The sequence below is a fragment of the Odocoileus virginianus genome, chromosome 32 (assembly GCF_023699985.2).
Source record: "Odocoileus virginianus isolate 20LAN1187 ecotype Illinois chromosome 32, Ovbor_1.2, whole genome shotgun sequence".
Classification (NCBI taxonomy): domain Eukaryota; kingdom Metazoa; phylum Chordata; class Mammalia; order Artiodactyla; family Cervidae; genus Odocoileus; species Odocoileus virginianus.
In genome coordinates, this window is record NC_069705.1 from 30,066,817 (window position 1) to 30,082,446 (window position 15,630).

The following is a 15,630-nucleotide window of genomic DNA, read 5'->3' on the forward strand; positions in this document are numbered from 1 at the left end:
TAGTGAACCTTCTGAGTTAGGCCAAGTATCTTCTGGTTCACAGATCTGACTTTGATACATCTCAATTCTCACACTACAGAACTGTTTAAGTTTTGTCATATAGTTATAATAATATTCTAATTCTGTCAACTATTACTTACAAACCATGTAGTTATATTTAATATTTTAAAATTAATTTCTGTATCCTCTAAATTGTTATCTTTCCAATCTTATGAAAAACAAAGGCAGAAACATGAGTATGATAATCTTTTGACCAATTATGGAATGTTTGCTTACAAAGGAAGACATTATGCTAGCTGAGCATCTCTACCAGCGCTATTAGTAGTAAACTGTGCCAGTAATCATTGCTGGTGCTTCTTTGATGTGATTCAGTCATATAATTCTTTATTTATGAAAGGGTCCAATGATCTTAAATGGTTTTGAGGGGAGCAAGGGAGATATATTCATTCTAATGATAGTGTTTCTAAAAGTAGATTTCCCTTTGTTTCATTTTTTTTTAATCTGGATACATCACTACTCAAAGTCTAACCCAAGAAAGGAGAAGGACTTGTGACAACAGACCTGAGGATGAATTTGCTGAATACATGATTCATAATGACAGCAAAGTGTGAACACACTAATAAAAATATCAGAATGCAATCAATCCCTTCAGGTAGTTGGGTGTTCTGTGAATACTCTAAATTCAGAACCTATTTTACTGTCAAAATGCCTATGGTTTTATGGAAGCATGAAGAGTTTATGAAGACAGTAAGATGACTAATGAAGAATATTCTTTGCTTTCTATCGGGAACTTTTGTTTGCTTCTAACTGTTTAATTTCTCCTCCATCTCTCTTTCAATTAACCTCCCTGTTTGTATTCAATGAGATGGCACATAATATGGAGAAAGGAAAAAAAATCTCGCTGATTTATGAGTCTTCTTTCATAAAGTGAAAGCTCTTTTCAGCCAGACACCTAAGTGTTGAAATCAAGAGGAAATGAACAGAACAGTAACTCTTCTGAATGAGAAAACATACTGTAGTTTCCTGGGCTGTTTAATCAGTGGCTCACAAAGGCCTCCTTTTAAAGGACCCCTGAGACTTCACTTTGGACATATATACAAGGTAGGAAGTAGACAGGGAAAAGCAATTGGATCTTTGTATGCAAAAATTTGGAATAACTACTTCTGAGAGTATAAAAGAGTAAAACAATGATTTAAAGGTTCTCTACATCTTTTAAAAGGTTCATTTCGAAGATTTATTTTTAAATGGAGCAGGTCCTTTCCTTCTACACTGTCACTCATATGGAGTTTAAAAGCAACAAAATAAAATGAAACAATAGAAAGTGGAATTGTTAACCACTGCAAGACATGTTAAATTATAATAAAAAGACCTGCTACTAACAAAAATCCCCTTTCTTCCCAGACACCGGGAAAGTTGTTCAAGAACAGGTCCTCTGTGGGAAACTAACCATGTAACATTACCAAGGTCAGTAAGGATACCCAGAGAATGATTTGTTTGGCGGCTGTTGGTTGACAAGTTAAAACTGCCCATGGATAACTTTACAGTACACTTCCTCATAGTTCAAGCTATATATACATGTGTTGGTTGTACCTCCCAGGATACAAATAGTCTAGTATATAACATTTTCCTTCTAGCTAGATTCAATTCACTTATGATGGGGGTGGTAGGGTCAAAAATTACAATGATCAGAAGCACACTCTTCCTGCCCTGCTTCTAGCGTGCACCCATTCTAGAACTGGGGCATGGAGCTGCCTGATCACAGAGATACTACGTTGTCCCTTGAACACTCTCAGAAAAGATGCAGATCATGGTTGTCAACTGTTTTCTGCCTTGCTGTAGCTCATAAGTGGGGCTCACATGAAAGAACAGGCGGCCCCTTCCTTGTGGAGCCTCCCTTAAAGAGTAGAGGAAGGCAGAGCCTCATGTGGGAAGGATGTTAGGGGTGAGCTCTCTGCAAGTGGCCTGTACGTGCATGTTGTAGCCAGGAAGACTATGGGCTCCCCAGTTGTTGGCAGTAGCTCACCTTTAACAGGTGACCCTGTAAGCATGTTCATAGATAAGAGTTACCATAAAGGTCTGATCTTCAGAGAAACACCATTTCTCAAATTACAAATTTTTTGTAGGATCATGCCATTTATAATTAATATTGTACACTTTCACTGAAGTGAGGTAGAAATGTATTACTTAACTTCTGTTGCATTTTCTTTAAATAAATGTTTTACTTTCAGTGACTAAAACAGTAAAGGCAAAGGCACTGAACACCCTGAAAATATAGCACCAGTGTATGTATTCTGGATACTTTTGTATCCAGGCTAAATAGCACTTACATAGTAACATTTTGATCTTAAACACCTATTTGATTGTCTTATTTAACCAACACATGTGCCAGAATCTCATCATATTTTAAGAAGTGTTAAGCATATAAATCTAAGAAAAGCTAGAATTGTGCATTTTACTCTTCCTTCTCACAGTACTACAAAATAAAATCGTAAGAACTCAAACTTCTTTTTTCGAGACTCAAATAGACGGACAAGTGCTAAGATGTGTGATTCTGGAATCTATAGGAGTTGAAAAGGCCATATACTGGGAATCTTTTTTTCAAGTAAAAAATACTGCTGTCCCATGGTGGCAATATGTAACACACAAAAGGAATATTCAATGAGAGTTGGTTTATAAGAAATGAAGTCCTCCTTATATGAGTCAATTTTGGTGGCCATCCCCCAAAACAATGAATAAAAATATCCTTATACTTCATACTTGATACAGCGGTTTTAACAAGAACTGGATTTTAACAAATTCTCGTCTCTGTATAGCAGAAACACACAACACTGTAATGCAATTATATTCCGATAAGAATTTTAAAAATTTAGAAAAATAAAAAGAACTGGATTGCAATTGGAAAATGAGGACCTTATTTTAAAATGAAGTGATTCCTTTGGAAGAAAGAGGACAAATTATCAATAATTAGAAGAGTGTTTCCAAGGTGAAACACAGCATCTTGCGAGAGCTGTTAGGGTACTCGGGGCCGGGGGCGGAGCCGGGGGCGGGGCCGGGCCCGGGGGTGGGGCCAGGGCCGGGGGCGGGGCCGGGCCCGGGGGCGGGCCTACCGATGGTGCAGTGTTCTCCGTTCCAGCCCTGGCTGCATTCACACTTGCCATCCTTGCAGGTCCCGTGCTCGGCACAGCGCGGGTGGCAGGCTCTCTGATTGCACGCTGGGCCCGTCCAGCCTTCTTCACAGCGACAGGACCCCCCCATGCAAACACCGTGTGAGCCACAGTCCACGGAGCAGATTTCTAGATGTAAAACAGAGGAAGCAGGTCAAGAGAGGAAAGTAGACAGACGGGAGTGAGAAGAGGAGTTAATAAGCAGTGCTTCGTCTTCAGCGCTAACCTGTGACAGTGAAGAGCAAAATCCTTGAACATAAGCACAAAAGTATTTACCTACTAAGTAAATTTCAGTATCGGCGGCTAAGAACGATAAATGTAGTTTTACTTTTTTTAGTTTTACATGCTGCCGTATCGGGCATAAAATGCACATGATAATTATGCTATAAACAATTTTCCATATTTATATATGCGTGTACACACACACTGCTAACAAAACAGAACATATGATTCATAAAGAGAAGAAAATATGTGCACACACACTTATATGTTTCTCAGAGTATGCTTTTGACAGCCAGGAACACATGAACATATACATTAAATTGATATAAAATTTATGAAATATTTTTGTGTCTATGTATGTCAGGTATTTAACAGGAGCTGGGTTTCACCTGGGTAGCAAAAACTGAAAAGGAGTTATTTTTAATCTTATGGTTTACATTTTCAAAATATTCAGAAACTTTCATTAGAAAGAATCTGTTATTTAAAAAAGTAAAAAAAAAAAAGAATCTATTATAGTATGCATATTAACTTGGGTCTGACACACAAACACACTGGTTAAATAAAACAAATTGTTGTTTTTTTCCTAGACAGTATATTTGTACTGCTGACAGAAGTTGCTGAGCAAAACAGTAACAGAAAACCAGTTTAACAATATATATAACCATGAACTCTAACATTTGAAAAGTAAGGTTTTCCAATTACTAGAATTACTGAAAAGAGCAGGAGTCACCAAAGGACTTTAAAAATGGTAACAAGAAGTTAGGTCATTAGGACAGAATTCAGGCATCTGACATGTTTTTTCTTAAAAAAGTTTTTCTTAAAAGTTTTTTTTTTTTTTTTTTTTTTTAATGAGATCCAGTTAAGAGAGAAAGAGAGACAGACAGAACTCTGAGGGTATTTTATTTTTTGCTTTTTACATATAAAGTTAAATAAAATGAACTATTTTTTTTCTTAAGATTGGAAGGCTATTGTTTAGTTTTGGTTTTCTTTCAACAATAAACATAATGAACAATAAAAACTTGAGATCATTTCTAACAAACAGGAAATGGACTAGCTGAATTTTAAAATAAAAAATAGCCAGTCCCTGTTTAGGTAGTCACCTGCATGATCCCACAGTTCCCCAGTCATTGGCCAAATAATATTTCTCAGACAGTGGACTTCACAGGGCTGCAGAATTTTTAAAAACTTGATCCAGGCTCTGTGACAGTGGTGAGCATTTCTTATAAACAACAGTCAGGGCTATGAGCTGGAGGAGAATGGTACGTGGTTTTTCACGCCACATTTTCTAACTCCTTTGAATTAAATTTTTGATTAAAGGAGCCAAGATGTTTTGATTAACTTCAGAGGAACAGAACGTCACCTGAGCTTCAGAGGAGCTTCAGAAGAGTTTCTTTCTGAGGTTCCCTTTTTTATTCAATCTAATCAATTTTTCATTAGGGTGAAGGTGTTTATCAGCGTTTAGCACACTTGCTTTGAGCAAGGTGCGTCAATCTTTGTAATGAACTTATTAATTAGAGTTAATTTAATTGAAGTGGAATTGAAGGGCTAATTAATGGACAAACTGCTGCTGAAGAGAGAGGAGAGCTCTGTTGCTTTCAAATCTATAAACTTTCTGATGGAAATAATTCCTTTCTTCTCTTTTAGCAGCTTAACCAAATGTTTCTTCAAGTGTAAAACCTACTCTCTTATTGAATTTAGATCTCTGAAGGTCATTTCCACAACAACAATAGAGGCAGCTGGTAGTGCTCTGCTTTAGAATTCAATAGGTTAGAAATTCTAAATGCTACTGGCTTTTAAGTCAGGAATGTAGATTAACAAAGGTGTCTTCCTAAACTTTCAATGAGATCTGTGCAATATGCAGACTAATTGGAGACATATGAATTCAGATGTTTCCACAGGATAGCCCTATGTGTACTTGAGATCTTTGCTAACAATTCTAAGTGAGTTTTCTGTCTTTCGGCAGCTAATAGTAAAGTTTAATAAAAAGTTTTGCTCTGTGCTTAACTACTTTCTCCCAAAGAAGTATACTGTGCTTATTATTCAACTCTCTATACTGAGAATTTAATAAGTGTGCATTTTGCATTAAGGATTTAAAGATGAATAGGATGAAGACCTTCACTCATTATGTCTAAACAGTCAGATATACAAGTAAAATTAGATTTTCAGCTAGCAAAACAGTAACAGCAGTATGAAAAAAATCAGTCTAAATATGTAAAATAATGACATGTAATTTTGGCAGCCAGTTTAATTTTTTAACTAACATTGATATCCTTTTTTTGGCTATTCATAACAATACCATTTTTACCATTTTATGAAGATCAAATTACTTTTTGAGCTATTTAATGTCAATTACAAACCATCCTTTATAAAATAATCCTGGTAATGTATTAAATAACTTTACATGAAACAAAAAAGGGGCAATTGTTTTGTTTCTTTCAGACTTGGAAAACTGGGTGAAACAAAATGACAATATTTCAAACAGGTATTATTTTATAACTACTATTATTATGCCTATTTCACTAATGGAGGCAGAGAGGCCTGAATCAAGTAGCTTTGTACAAGCAACTGTATCTATAAACTTTAATTGGATTTTTACATTTTTAGTATAGAGGCTGAAAATGTAAATAAAAACCCCAAAGAAAGAGCTAAATGCCTATATTGTTCTTGCAATTATATATTTTTTAAGTGGAGGACAAAATGAGCTAATGTGTTATTGAAAATAATGCCATGCATCCATGCTTGATAAACCTTGGCTGGTGATGATTTTTTAAAACTCATTACTGAGACATTCAAGGTCCTCTGTAATTCAGCCCCCAATTTAGGTTTTTTCAATCTTATTTATCCTACACACCTTGCCTGCTCTGACAGTCATGAATCTTCTAACCAAAGTCTCTGGTTCACCAAGCTCTCTGAATTAACTCGTGTGTCTATGAAGCAGTGATGGACATATTATAGACACCGTCTACCTTCACACTGTATGGCCCACAAGATGAGGGAAGGAGAGGATAAGGACGGAAGGAAGAAAGATTGAAGGAAGGAAAGGAGAGGAGAAGGGACAGGGGAAGAAAAATAAGGAGAAAGAAAGAAAGAGCAAGAAAGAAAACTCCTAAGTTGCTTCTTTAACTAGGATATCTACTTACGGGTTCAACATTAGTTTTCCATCAATACCACAAGTTAACCTATATAAGACTTTCTCTAGTTTGGGCTTCTGAGATTCAATTCGTAACAGGTGAAGAGTGGTCGGTTAATCTTTTATGCCAACATTGACTCCTAGGGTAGCAGACATATTACCCAAATTCCTCAAAAAGGCCAGGAAAGGGTGAGTTCAGAGCTCATGCTCTTAAGTACTTTCTAATACTATTCCCCTAGTTAAAAAATATTCTTTCACCCTCCACACTAACTGCAATCTTGAAAAAAAGGAAAGAAATATTAAAAATCTTGTAAACTTTCAACATGCATCAAGGCAGGATCTAAATATTGACTTAATTTAGTGCATTAGTCCATGTAACACTCAATAGAATATTAAACTGGAGCGTATTGGTTTCTAAGGATTTCATGTGTGTTTATCTTATCTCCCCAATGAAACTATAATCTCCATTCCAGTATTCTTGCCTGGAAAATTCCCTGGACGGAGAAGCTTGGTGGGCTATGGTCCACGCGGTTGCAGAGAGTCAGCCACGACTGACGAATTGAGCACACAGATTAGAATAGCATCTTTCCATACTGTGTGACTAGCGAATGGTCACAGAACTCATTCATGGGTTGCAAACAGCAATAAAAAAGTAGAACAGACTTGAGAGAAAGTATCACTGTACACCACTTTGTAAAGCTTTCATTTCAGTGATATGAGTAAATGCACACAAAATATGAGCTCACAATGTAAAAATATATTTAAGACCACAGGTCATTTAGGTCATGGTCAAAACCTTGAAAGCCACTATTCTAGAGGGCAGGAACGATCGATTCCTCTTTTATCCCTTTGGGGCCTGTCATAAAGCCATACTCAAGAGTTGGTGCGTAAAAACATGACTGAATAAAACTACTACTTGCCATTTCTATTATCATCATACAATGACAATTAAAAACTCAGTGTTGAACTATTACATACACCATAATATCTATGTGTATACTCTTTATTGTGATCATATTAAAATTCTTCTGTTGTCACATAATTTTTTAATTGCGGTTTCTCTGTTTATGAGATAATGTGCGCTAATCTCCAAGTTGTACATAGGCCTTCAGAGTTAAGCAGAAAGAGAGCTTTATTGAACTGAAATATTTTTTCTTTACAATAAGACTAAAGGAGAAAAAAATTTTTAATACTAAAGGAGAAATTTTAATGACAAATGATGAAGGCTGTTTCTTTCCATATTAAAAGAGAACAAATTTCATTACTTTTAACATTTCTTTCTATAAATGGTCACTTTAATAAAATCTATATTAAGTGTAATAAAAGTGTTTTAAAAATTATTGGATTGATCAAAAAGTTCCTTCGGGTTTTTCTGTTAAGACACTATGGAAAAATCCAAATGAACTTTTCAGCCAGCTTAATAAACTACCGTAACCTTTGTGTGCATGTGTGCTCAGTCCTGTCTGTCTCTTTGCAACTCCACGGACTGTAGCCCAGCAGGCTCCTCTGTTCCTGGGAATTTTCAGGCAAGCATACTGGAGTGGGTTGCCATTTCCTCCTCCAGGGGATCTTCCCAACTAAGGGTCGAACTCTTGTCTCTTGGGTCCCCTCATCAGCAGGCGGATTCTCTAACACTGCGTCACCTGGGAAGCCCATGGTAAACTTTAGCTAAACAATACTAAGTACTCAAATGTATGATCCTCACCGTTGGAGCAGTCTGGGCCAGTCCAATTAGGGTCACAGGTACAGGAGCCGCTTTCCTGAAGATACGTCCCATGGCCAGAGCACTGGTCAGGACACATGGTCTTGAGTATTTCACAGTTGTTACCACCCCATCCAGGATTGCAGTGACATTCCCCATGGATACACACACCGTGATTAGAACATCCAGGGTCTAGACAGTCAGCTAGTGGAAAGAAAAGAGAACCAACTTACCATTAAATCTAGAAGATATACACAGTACACACAGAACAAAGAATTAAATTCCAATTGACCTGAACATTTTGGCAACTCAGATATTTTTACCTACCATTTGCAAGAACTTGTTTCTGAAAATGCAGAGAATTTATGCAGTAAAGCATTAAGAGACATGCCATTTAGGTAATGGAGACTCTTACAAGGATTCGTAATTCTCACTTCTGCTCTTGAGATGACCACTTTCCATTCTGCCCAATCAGAGAATAATAAGTATTGGCTTCGCTATAACAAAATCTGAATCAGCTGGCCTATCCATAACCACTGAATACTGACAGCTGTGTGGGACCCTCACATGTTTGAGAAATAAATGAGTCACACACCCTCTATCCTTCTTAATTCACGTTAATGTGCTTTAGATGACAAGATTTAATTTAGCAATTTGACTCAATAAAACTTTACACTTGTAGGGTCAATGGCCTGAAAATTTAATTCCAGAGACTTAATTGCATTACTTTGTGTGTGCAGATCAATAAAATCAATTTGATTGAAGAATGGAAATAGTGCTTTTCTGCTTTTTGAAAAAACTAGCTCAAATGGCATTTTACGGTATAGTATCTCAACTATCATCATTATATATAGTTATGGAGCAAACCCATGATGTATCTTTTTCCATCAGTCTATTATACTCAATATTCATTTTTCTAGAGATACCAAATGCTACCAGATTTAGAGACTGGCATCAAGGTGAAAAATGGCAAAAAATAAACAGTCCACTGTTGGGTCCAAGACACAAGTTTTTGCTTATTTTTCCAGAGTGAAAAAAAAAAATTACTCACACAATTGAGAAAGAGCAAAGGGACTCCTTGGTATGTTTTTCTTTTTATTAGGTAAAATGTTCATGAAGCAACACCTCCATGAATATGGAAATCAAAATTACCTTCAGAAGGAGGCATATAAAGATTCATCGCCAAACTAAAGGTTACACATATCACCTGTTTTTTTCTTTATGAATATCTAAGAATAGACTTCCGCAGATATGGACGTGCTTACCTTCTTCGCAGTTTTCTCCTTTGTATCCGGAGTTGCAAGCGCAAGAGCCCATGATACAAATCCCACGACCGCCGCACTGCGGGTCGATACACTGCGTCGTGGGTACATCGCACTCTGTGCCCTTCCAGCCGCTGAAACAGAGGCAGCGGCCCTTGGAGTACTGACCGTTGCCGCTACACAGCACCGGACAGGCTGCTGTGAAATAAAACACGACAGGGGAATTACCAGCCACGCTTCCCCCAAGATTCGCTCCCAGCAGCAGCAGGTCGCCAGAACAAGCGCTCTGCCATTTCTGCCCCGCCAACCCTCCACCTCCCTTCCCGTCTTGGGAGTTTGCTGAATGACTAGAGTTTCTGCACAGCTTATTTATCTTGGCTGAAGAAAAGAATCTAAAGTCGCATACCTCTTGAACAATCCGGACCCAGAAATCCCGGAAAACAATGGCAGGTTCCAGAAACGCACTCTCCATTTCCATGGCAATTTCTGGGGCACTCCACCACAGACTCTGAAGAAGAGAAAAAGAAGCGATCCTCGCTGAGCACCCTGCCTCCTGTGCGAGGTAAACCGTGTCACTTTGATCATTTTGGCTACCTCTTGAAGGGCGTGTGGCTGGCTGGCTCCGGAACCCCAGAAAGGATTCATTTATACCAGGCCGTGTACGAGCTAAGTGGCTTCAGACTCTGTGCGACCCCATGGACCGCAGCCTGCCAGGCTCCTCTGTCCACGGCATTCTCCAGGCAAGAGCGCTGGAGCGGGCTGCTGTGCGGAACCGCACGGAGCCACGATGGAGAAAGTCAGGCTCTCACGCCCTCTCGCCCCACATCCTGTAAAGGATGACTTTGTATGGCTAGGCAACAGCTGAGATCACTTACAGCACTGAGCATGCGTATCACAGTGTGCCCGCCTGGCCAGGGGCCACGTGGGTTCTGTAAATGCATACAAGCCCCACCTGGGAAACCGCTTTTGCTGCCTCACCAGTCCGGAGAGAACAAACACGTCTCCAGTTCCTACGGCGCCTCGAATTTCCTTCCAGCTTCCCCACTCGTGCCTTACCTACCCTGGGTTCAGCGAACAGTGTGGGAAGTGAGACAGTTGCCATTTCCTACTGCAGGGGATCTTCCTGACCCAGGGATTGAACCAGAGTCTCCTCCACTGGCAGGCACGTTCTTGACAACTGAGCTACCTGCATCTCTGCTGTCTCTTTCAGGGGTAGGCACGTTATCACCAGCGCCACCTGGGGAGCCCCTAATACCAGATTATTCCAATAGCAAAGCAAAACACTGCTAATTTCAAACACAGGTGTTTTTAACTGTTTTTGTGATGCACTGTCCCCTCCAAGCTACTTCCGAATAACACTCTTTCAGCGCTTCATGGTTTGTCATATATTCATAAACAAACAATTTAAAAAAATACTTCTCATAATTACTTCAGGCCTTAACATCCTAGGACTCACTCAGAACTGGTGAAGGTAATTTAGTTTCTATTTAACACAGCGTTGAGGCTGGACGCCTGGAAGTGATACTTGGAAGATGGTCCTTACCTATCACAATGGTGTTGAAGGACACCTGCTCTGCATTTTTCCCATCGTTATAAAAAGCCAGATGCCAGATTCCAGAGTCCAAGTACTGGATAAAGCCGGCCTCGTGGAGGCTGACGGACCTTGCCTGCCGCCCCGCCCTTTCGGACTCCAGCAGGTTCCGCTGCTCTCTTGCGATCAGCCTGCTGCCATCTAGGAGCTCCACAAAGTCATACTGAGGACAAGGACAAGGAAAACTGGTTAGCAGACAGAAATACTACAATGGCAGGGAAAAATTCCTGATTGACAGGTCTTCTAGGCGTTGTATTCACAGGGGTGATGGAGGGTACCTCCTGCATACCATTGTTGTATTTAACATCACGGACCATTTCTTCCCCTCACTTTATTTAGTTCTTCCGACTGATGAGAAGATTGTGAGTTTAAGCTATAGAGAACAGACCTGGGGTTTGCCAAGGGGCAGGGTAGGGGAGGGGTGGAGTGGGCGGTTGGGACTAGCATGTGCAACTATTGTATGTAGGATGGATAAATAAGGCTTTACTCTATAGCACAGGGAACTATACTCAGTATCCCACGATAACATGGAAAAGAATGTATGTATAACTGAATCCTTTACTACAGCAGAAATTAATACAAAGTTGTTTAACCAACTACACGTCAATAAATATAAATTTTTTTTTTTTTTTTACAAAATTTGTGAGTCTAGGCAATTTGGGGCTACAACCATAAACCTCCATCATTTTTAGACATTAGATGATCTCTTAAGGTTTTTTCCTAATTAATACTTAAGTAGTAACCACTGCTACTGAATACTTATTCTGTGCCAGGATTATTTTTAATCATCATTAGCAACATTTCTAGGAAGACCTTATTGTTTACACTTTAGGGATGAAGGAAACTGAAACCTGAGAAGCCTGAGCAGGGTCAGATAGCTGGTCGGTGGTGCAGGTGGTTTGTGAACTGCAGTGAGCTTTGCTCCAAAGCTTGGGCTGTTCCTGACTCCAAGCCTCTCTGTGACCCTGATATAACCACTGCAAACACCATGGAGAAAGCCAGCCATGGAGTTTTACTTAGTTGCAGTTAGATTAAAAACATATAATAAGATGCCTTTACATCTTTGATCAGCTCTTCTGTCTGTGGAATTTTCCTGGCAAGAATGCTGGAGTGGGTTGCCACTTCCTTTTCCAGAGGGGTTCTGAAAGGATGAGCCAATTATTATCATGAAGTCAATCATCACTAAACAATATTTATTCTAGTAAGATTAATCATGAACACTGGGCAGCTGGAAGAATTCAACCAGAGAATTCAAAGGTAATTTTTAAAAATGTGATGTGGCTGGTAATAGTGGGATAATATTTTGTAGTCAGAGATAATTCAGTGAATTTGGAAGACACTGCAAAGACTTTTCCAACACAGTTTCAATAAACTTGTTTGACAACAGTTTCTTAAAAGTAATTATTCAGTGTCTATAGACTCTTACCCAGTTTCACTTTATTCCTGAGGTATGTATTGATGGTGAAAAGTACACTACAGCACTATCTATATAAATCATTAATGTTAGAGCACTGTATATGTGAATCATTAATATTCTACTTTCTGATAGACTCCTTAAATGGAATTTCATCAGCAGTCTATTTAAGGAAAACTTATTTATAATGAATCCCTTAATATAATCAAATTGGAAAAAAAATCAGTTGTTGGGATTCAGAGAACCACAGTTTAATTCATTGTCACTGTACATAGACCTTTTCCTGTTACTACTGGACAGAATTTAGAATATCTAATTCAGCTTCCAACATACTAAATTTTAAATGTAAGTATAAAAGCATTTTTTGTTATTTTTTTTGTGCAGTTGAACTGTACTATAACACTATAACATCATTCAGCTGTGAGGAATATAGAAAAAGTCATAATGTGATTAGCATTCAAACATTTTTCTTAATTTATATCTTACAAGGATGAAGAAAATGACTGGTGTGGACACTTTAACTCCAAAAATTTCACTGGAATTATATTCCAAAATTATCAGAGGAAATTAACTCAGCACTTCTGAACGGTGCCTCTGTCTCAAATAAACCATTCATTTTCTTATCAATTTTAAATAGTTGCATGAGCATGGCAAAAAGACCAGGAAAAGTTTCTTCTGATGGTCCCATTGCATATAAACATTTTTTCTCCCCTAGCATAGACACAGTAACTGAAAAAGTGAAAGGGAGGAAAATTTGAATTTTAGTAGGTCTTTCAAGGCCTATGAGTGTCACCTTTTATCAAGAAATCACTATTTTGCATCACACTTTGAACAATAAACTAAAGCTGGAGTGGTAGGCATGATGCTTGTGGTGAGGAGTAGCTGACGATTGTGGAGTAAGTATCTACCCAGCTCCAGGCTCTTCCCTGGGGACGTTTCACACACAACTTCAGGAGGATATTCCAATACCTAAAGATAAGTTCCCTATTTAACACTGCAGCTAATGCTACAAAAAAGAAGCAAGTTACATGGAACAGAAATTTAGTAACCTTTGTTCTTTGGGTGTACTGTAATCACTTATGGGCAACCTGAGTTTTGTTCTGTAATACCTATTCATAAGATTCTTATGGATTTTTTGTGCAGCAAGTCTTAGAATCTTGTTATTTTTAGGGCAAAATTCAGTCTCACCACAGTGGGGGAGAGATCAAGAGACAAAGCTTATGCTGAAGCTATCTTGATGGTTCGTTTCTGAACAGATTATCCCTATTCTTAACTCAGTTCAGCTACTAAAATCATGAGAACTCAGAATCTATGAATACCTAACTGTGCTCTCCACTTTTTGGTGGTGGTTTAGTCTCACTGTAAACCACTGACATAGAGGAGGAGGTGATTTTAGAGATCATCTGATTCAACTCTTTCATTTTACAGATAGACACTGAGTCACCAGCAAGTTAGACTTGTTCAAGGTCACAAGGTCAAACAGTGGCGACCCAGGTTTCTGACTCCCATTCTACAACAGCTTCATGCAAATGCACTCAAAGGATACAGTATGCTATTAACTGTATAAAGCGTTAAATTGCTTCCTTAGGCTTCTAACTGTCCAGGAGAATGAATCGGGCATTGGGGAAGAAAGTCAATTGATTCCTTGGCAACAGTCACACGGACAGTTTTATAAAGGGTCACAAAGACTTTCAAAACTCAAGTGATTATTCTGAATGGTTGGCCAATTTTAATTATTTCGGGCTGATTTATTTAACATTCCCCAGAAACAAGAAATGTTCAATTTGGGCTGTTATATAGCATATTTCATGTTTAAACACTGAACTCGGAAACAGCTGTTTGCTCTGCTGATCCTGAATAAACCAGAGGAAGGAACTCTAATAACTGGAGCTTAAGAAAATGCATAACCTACTTAAACACATACATTGTGGGAGAAAAGAAAAGTGAAAATCACGTATATTGTGTTTAAATATCAGAAGAATTATGAGAAAACCTGAACTACACCTTTTATTCCCTAGTCTTTTATGGTATATATAACTTGCAAAAAGTCAATTCTGAATCTTTAAATAAACCTTTAAAGTGCTCAATGCATTAATTTTTTCCTTGAAATTAATTTTTGGAATTTATAGGTTACAAGCTTGCTGTTGTACTTAGAGAAATGTTTCTTGAGTTATATCTTCTATAACTGAAGTCATGGAGAGCCATTTCTACTTAAGAAAATATTGTCATTACATCTTAGTATCACCTGTAACATGAACTAGCGTCAGATATAACTATAATCTACAAATGGACCCTACCTAGTACATAATAAGAGGTATTTCGATATGTGAGCATTACAGGCATTACTTTAACAATGTAGATACGAAAAATGCTAACTCAGAAAAATAAATACACCAAAGCATGGCATTCAAAAAATTCAAGTTGTATGAATTATATACGTATATGAAACTTTCCTTAATCCATGACATTAGAGAAAGCATGTTCAAATTTTTCTTACTCATCTTTTTTTAAAAAGTATTTTTATTAGTATATGGATCAATTTTTCTTAAAATTTAATTCTGAGGTTATAGAAAAAGCATTTCTCACAAATTTACATAATATAAAGCATCTGGTCTTCATTTTATACATCAAATTAGTCAGCATGAAACTCCATGGGTAAATAACTGATTTTCAGGCATAACTTTAGGCTCATCTAATTGTCCATTTTAATTAACCATCTATCACATTTTTGGAATTCCTGTTTTTGGGAAAAGTCTAGTCTTCAGTTTTGTGGTAGGTAATTTACATAATTTCTCTGAGACGTAATGGAATATCTTTAAACCACAATTTCCAACTGACATTCTATGAGTCATCACGGATCATGAAAAACTCTATAGGATTATTAATCTAGAACAGTTGTGAAATGATTTTCATGAAAGCAAACTGACTTTAAAGTTCTTTGAACCTATAATATAGGAGTATTTGAATTGTTTTAAATAATGTGATCATCCTTGATGATCCATGAAAGCTTTTGCCTTGGTATTTTAGTGTTTATCATATTTATATGAGGAATTGTGGCTTGAGTTGATAAAAGTTCATATTATATATCTGTTTATGGTCCCATAATTTCTTTACAAAGAGTAAATCTGACATAAAGTAAAAACTA

The 15,630-nt window shown here is 37.7% G+C and overlaps 1 protein-coding gene across 7 annotated transcripts in view; it reads right to left on the reverse strand.

Annotated features, from left to right (window-relative positions):
- Window positions 1-15,630, reverse strand: part of TENM3 (teneurin transmembrane protein 3) — a 991,614-nt gene that overhangs the window by 111,419 nt on the left and 864,565 nt on the right. For all 7 annotated transcript variants that reach the window (XM_070460107.1, XM_070460106.1, XM_070460105.1 and 4 more), the window contains 5 exons: window positions 11,024-11,234; window positions 9,887-9,988; window positions 9,484-9,678; window positions 8,222-8,422; window positions 3,108-3,293 (listed from right to left, as the gene is read on the reverse strand). In XM_070460107.1, the coding sequence (XP_070316208.1) occupies window positions 3,108-3,293; window positions 8,222-8,422; window positions 9,484-9,678; window positions 9,887-9,988; window positions 11,024-11,234 (895 nt within the window). The remainder of the gene's footprint in view (window positions 1-3,107; window positions 3,294-8,221; window positions 8,423-9,483; window positions 9,679-9,886; window positions 9,989-11,023; window positions 11,235-15,630) is intronic.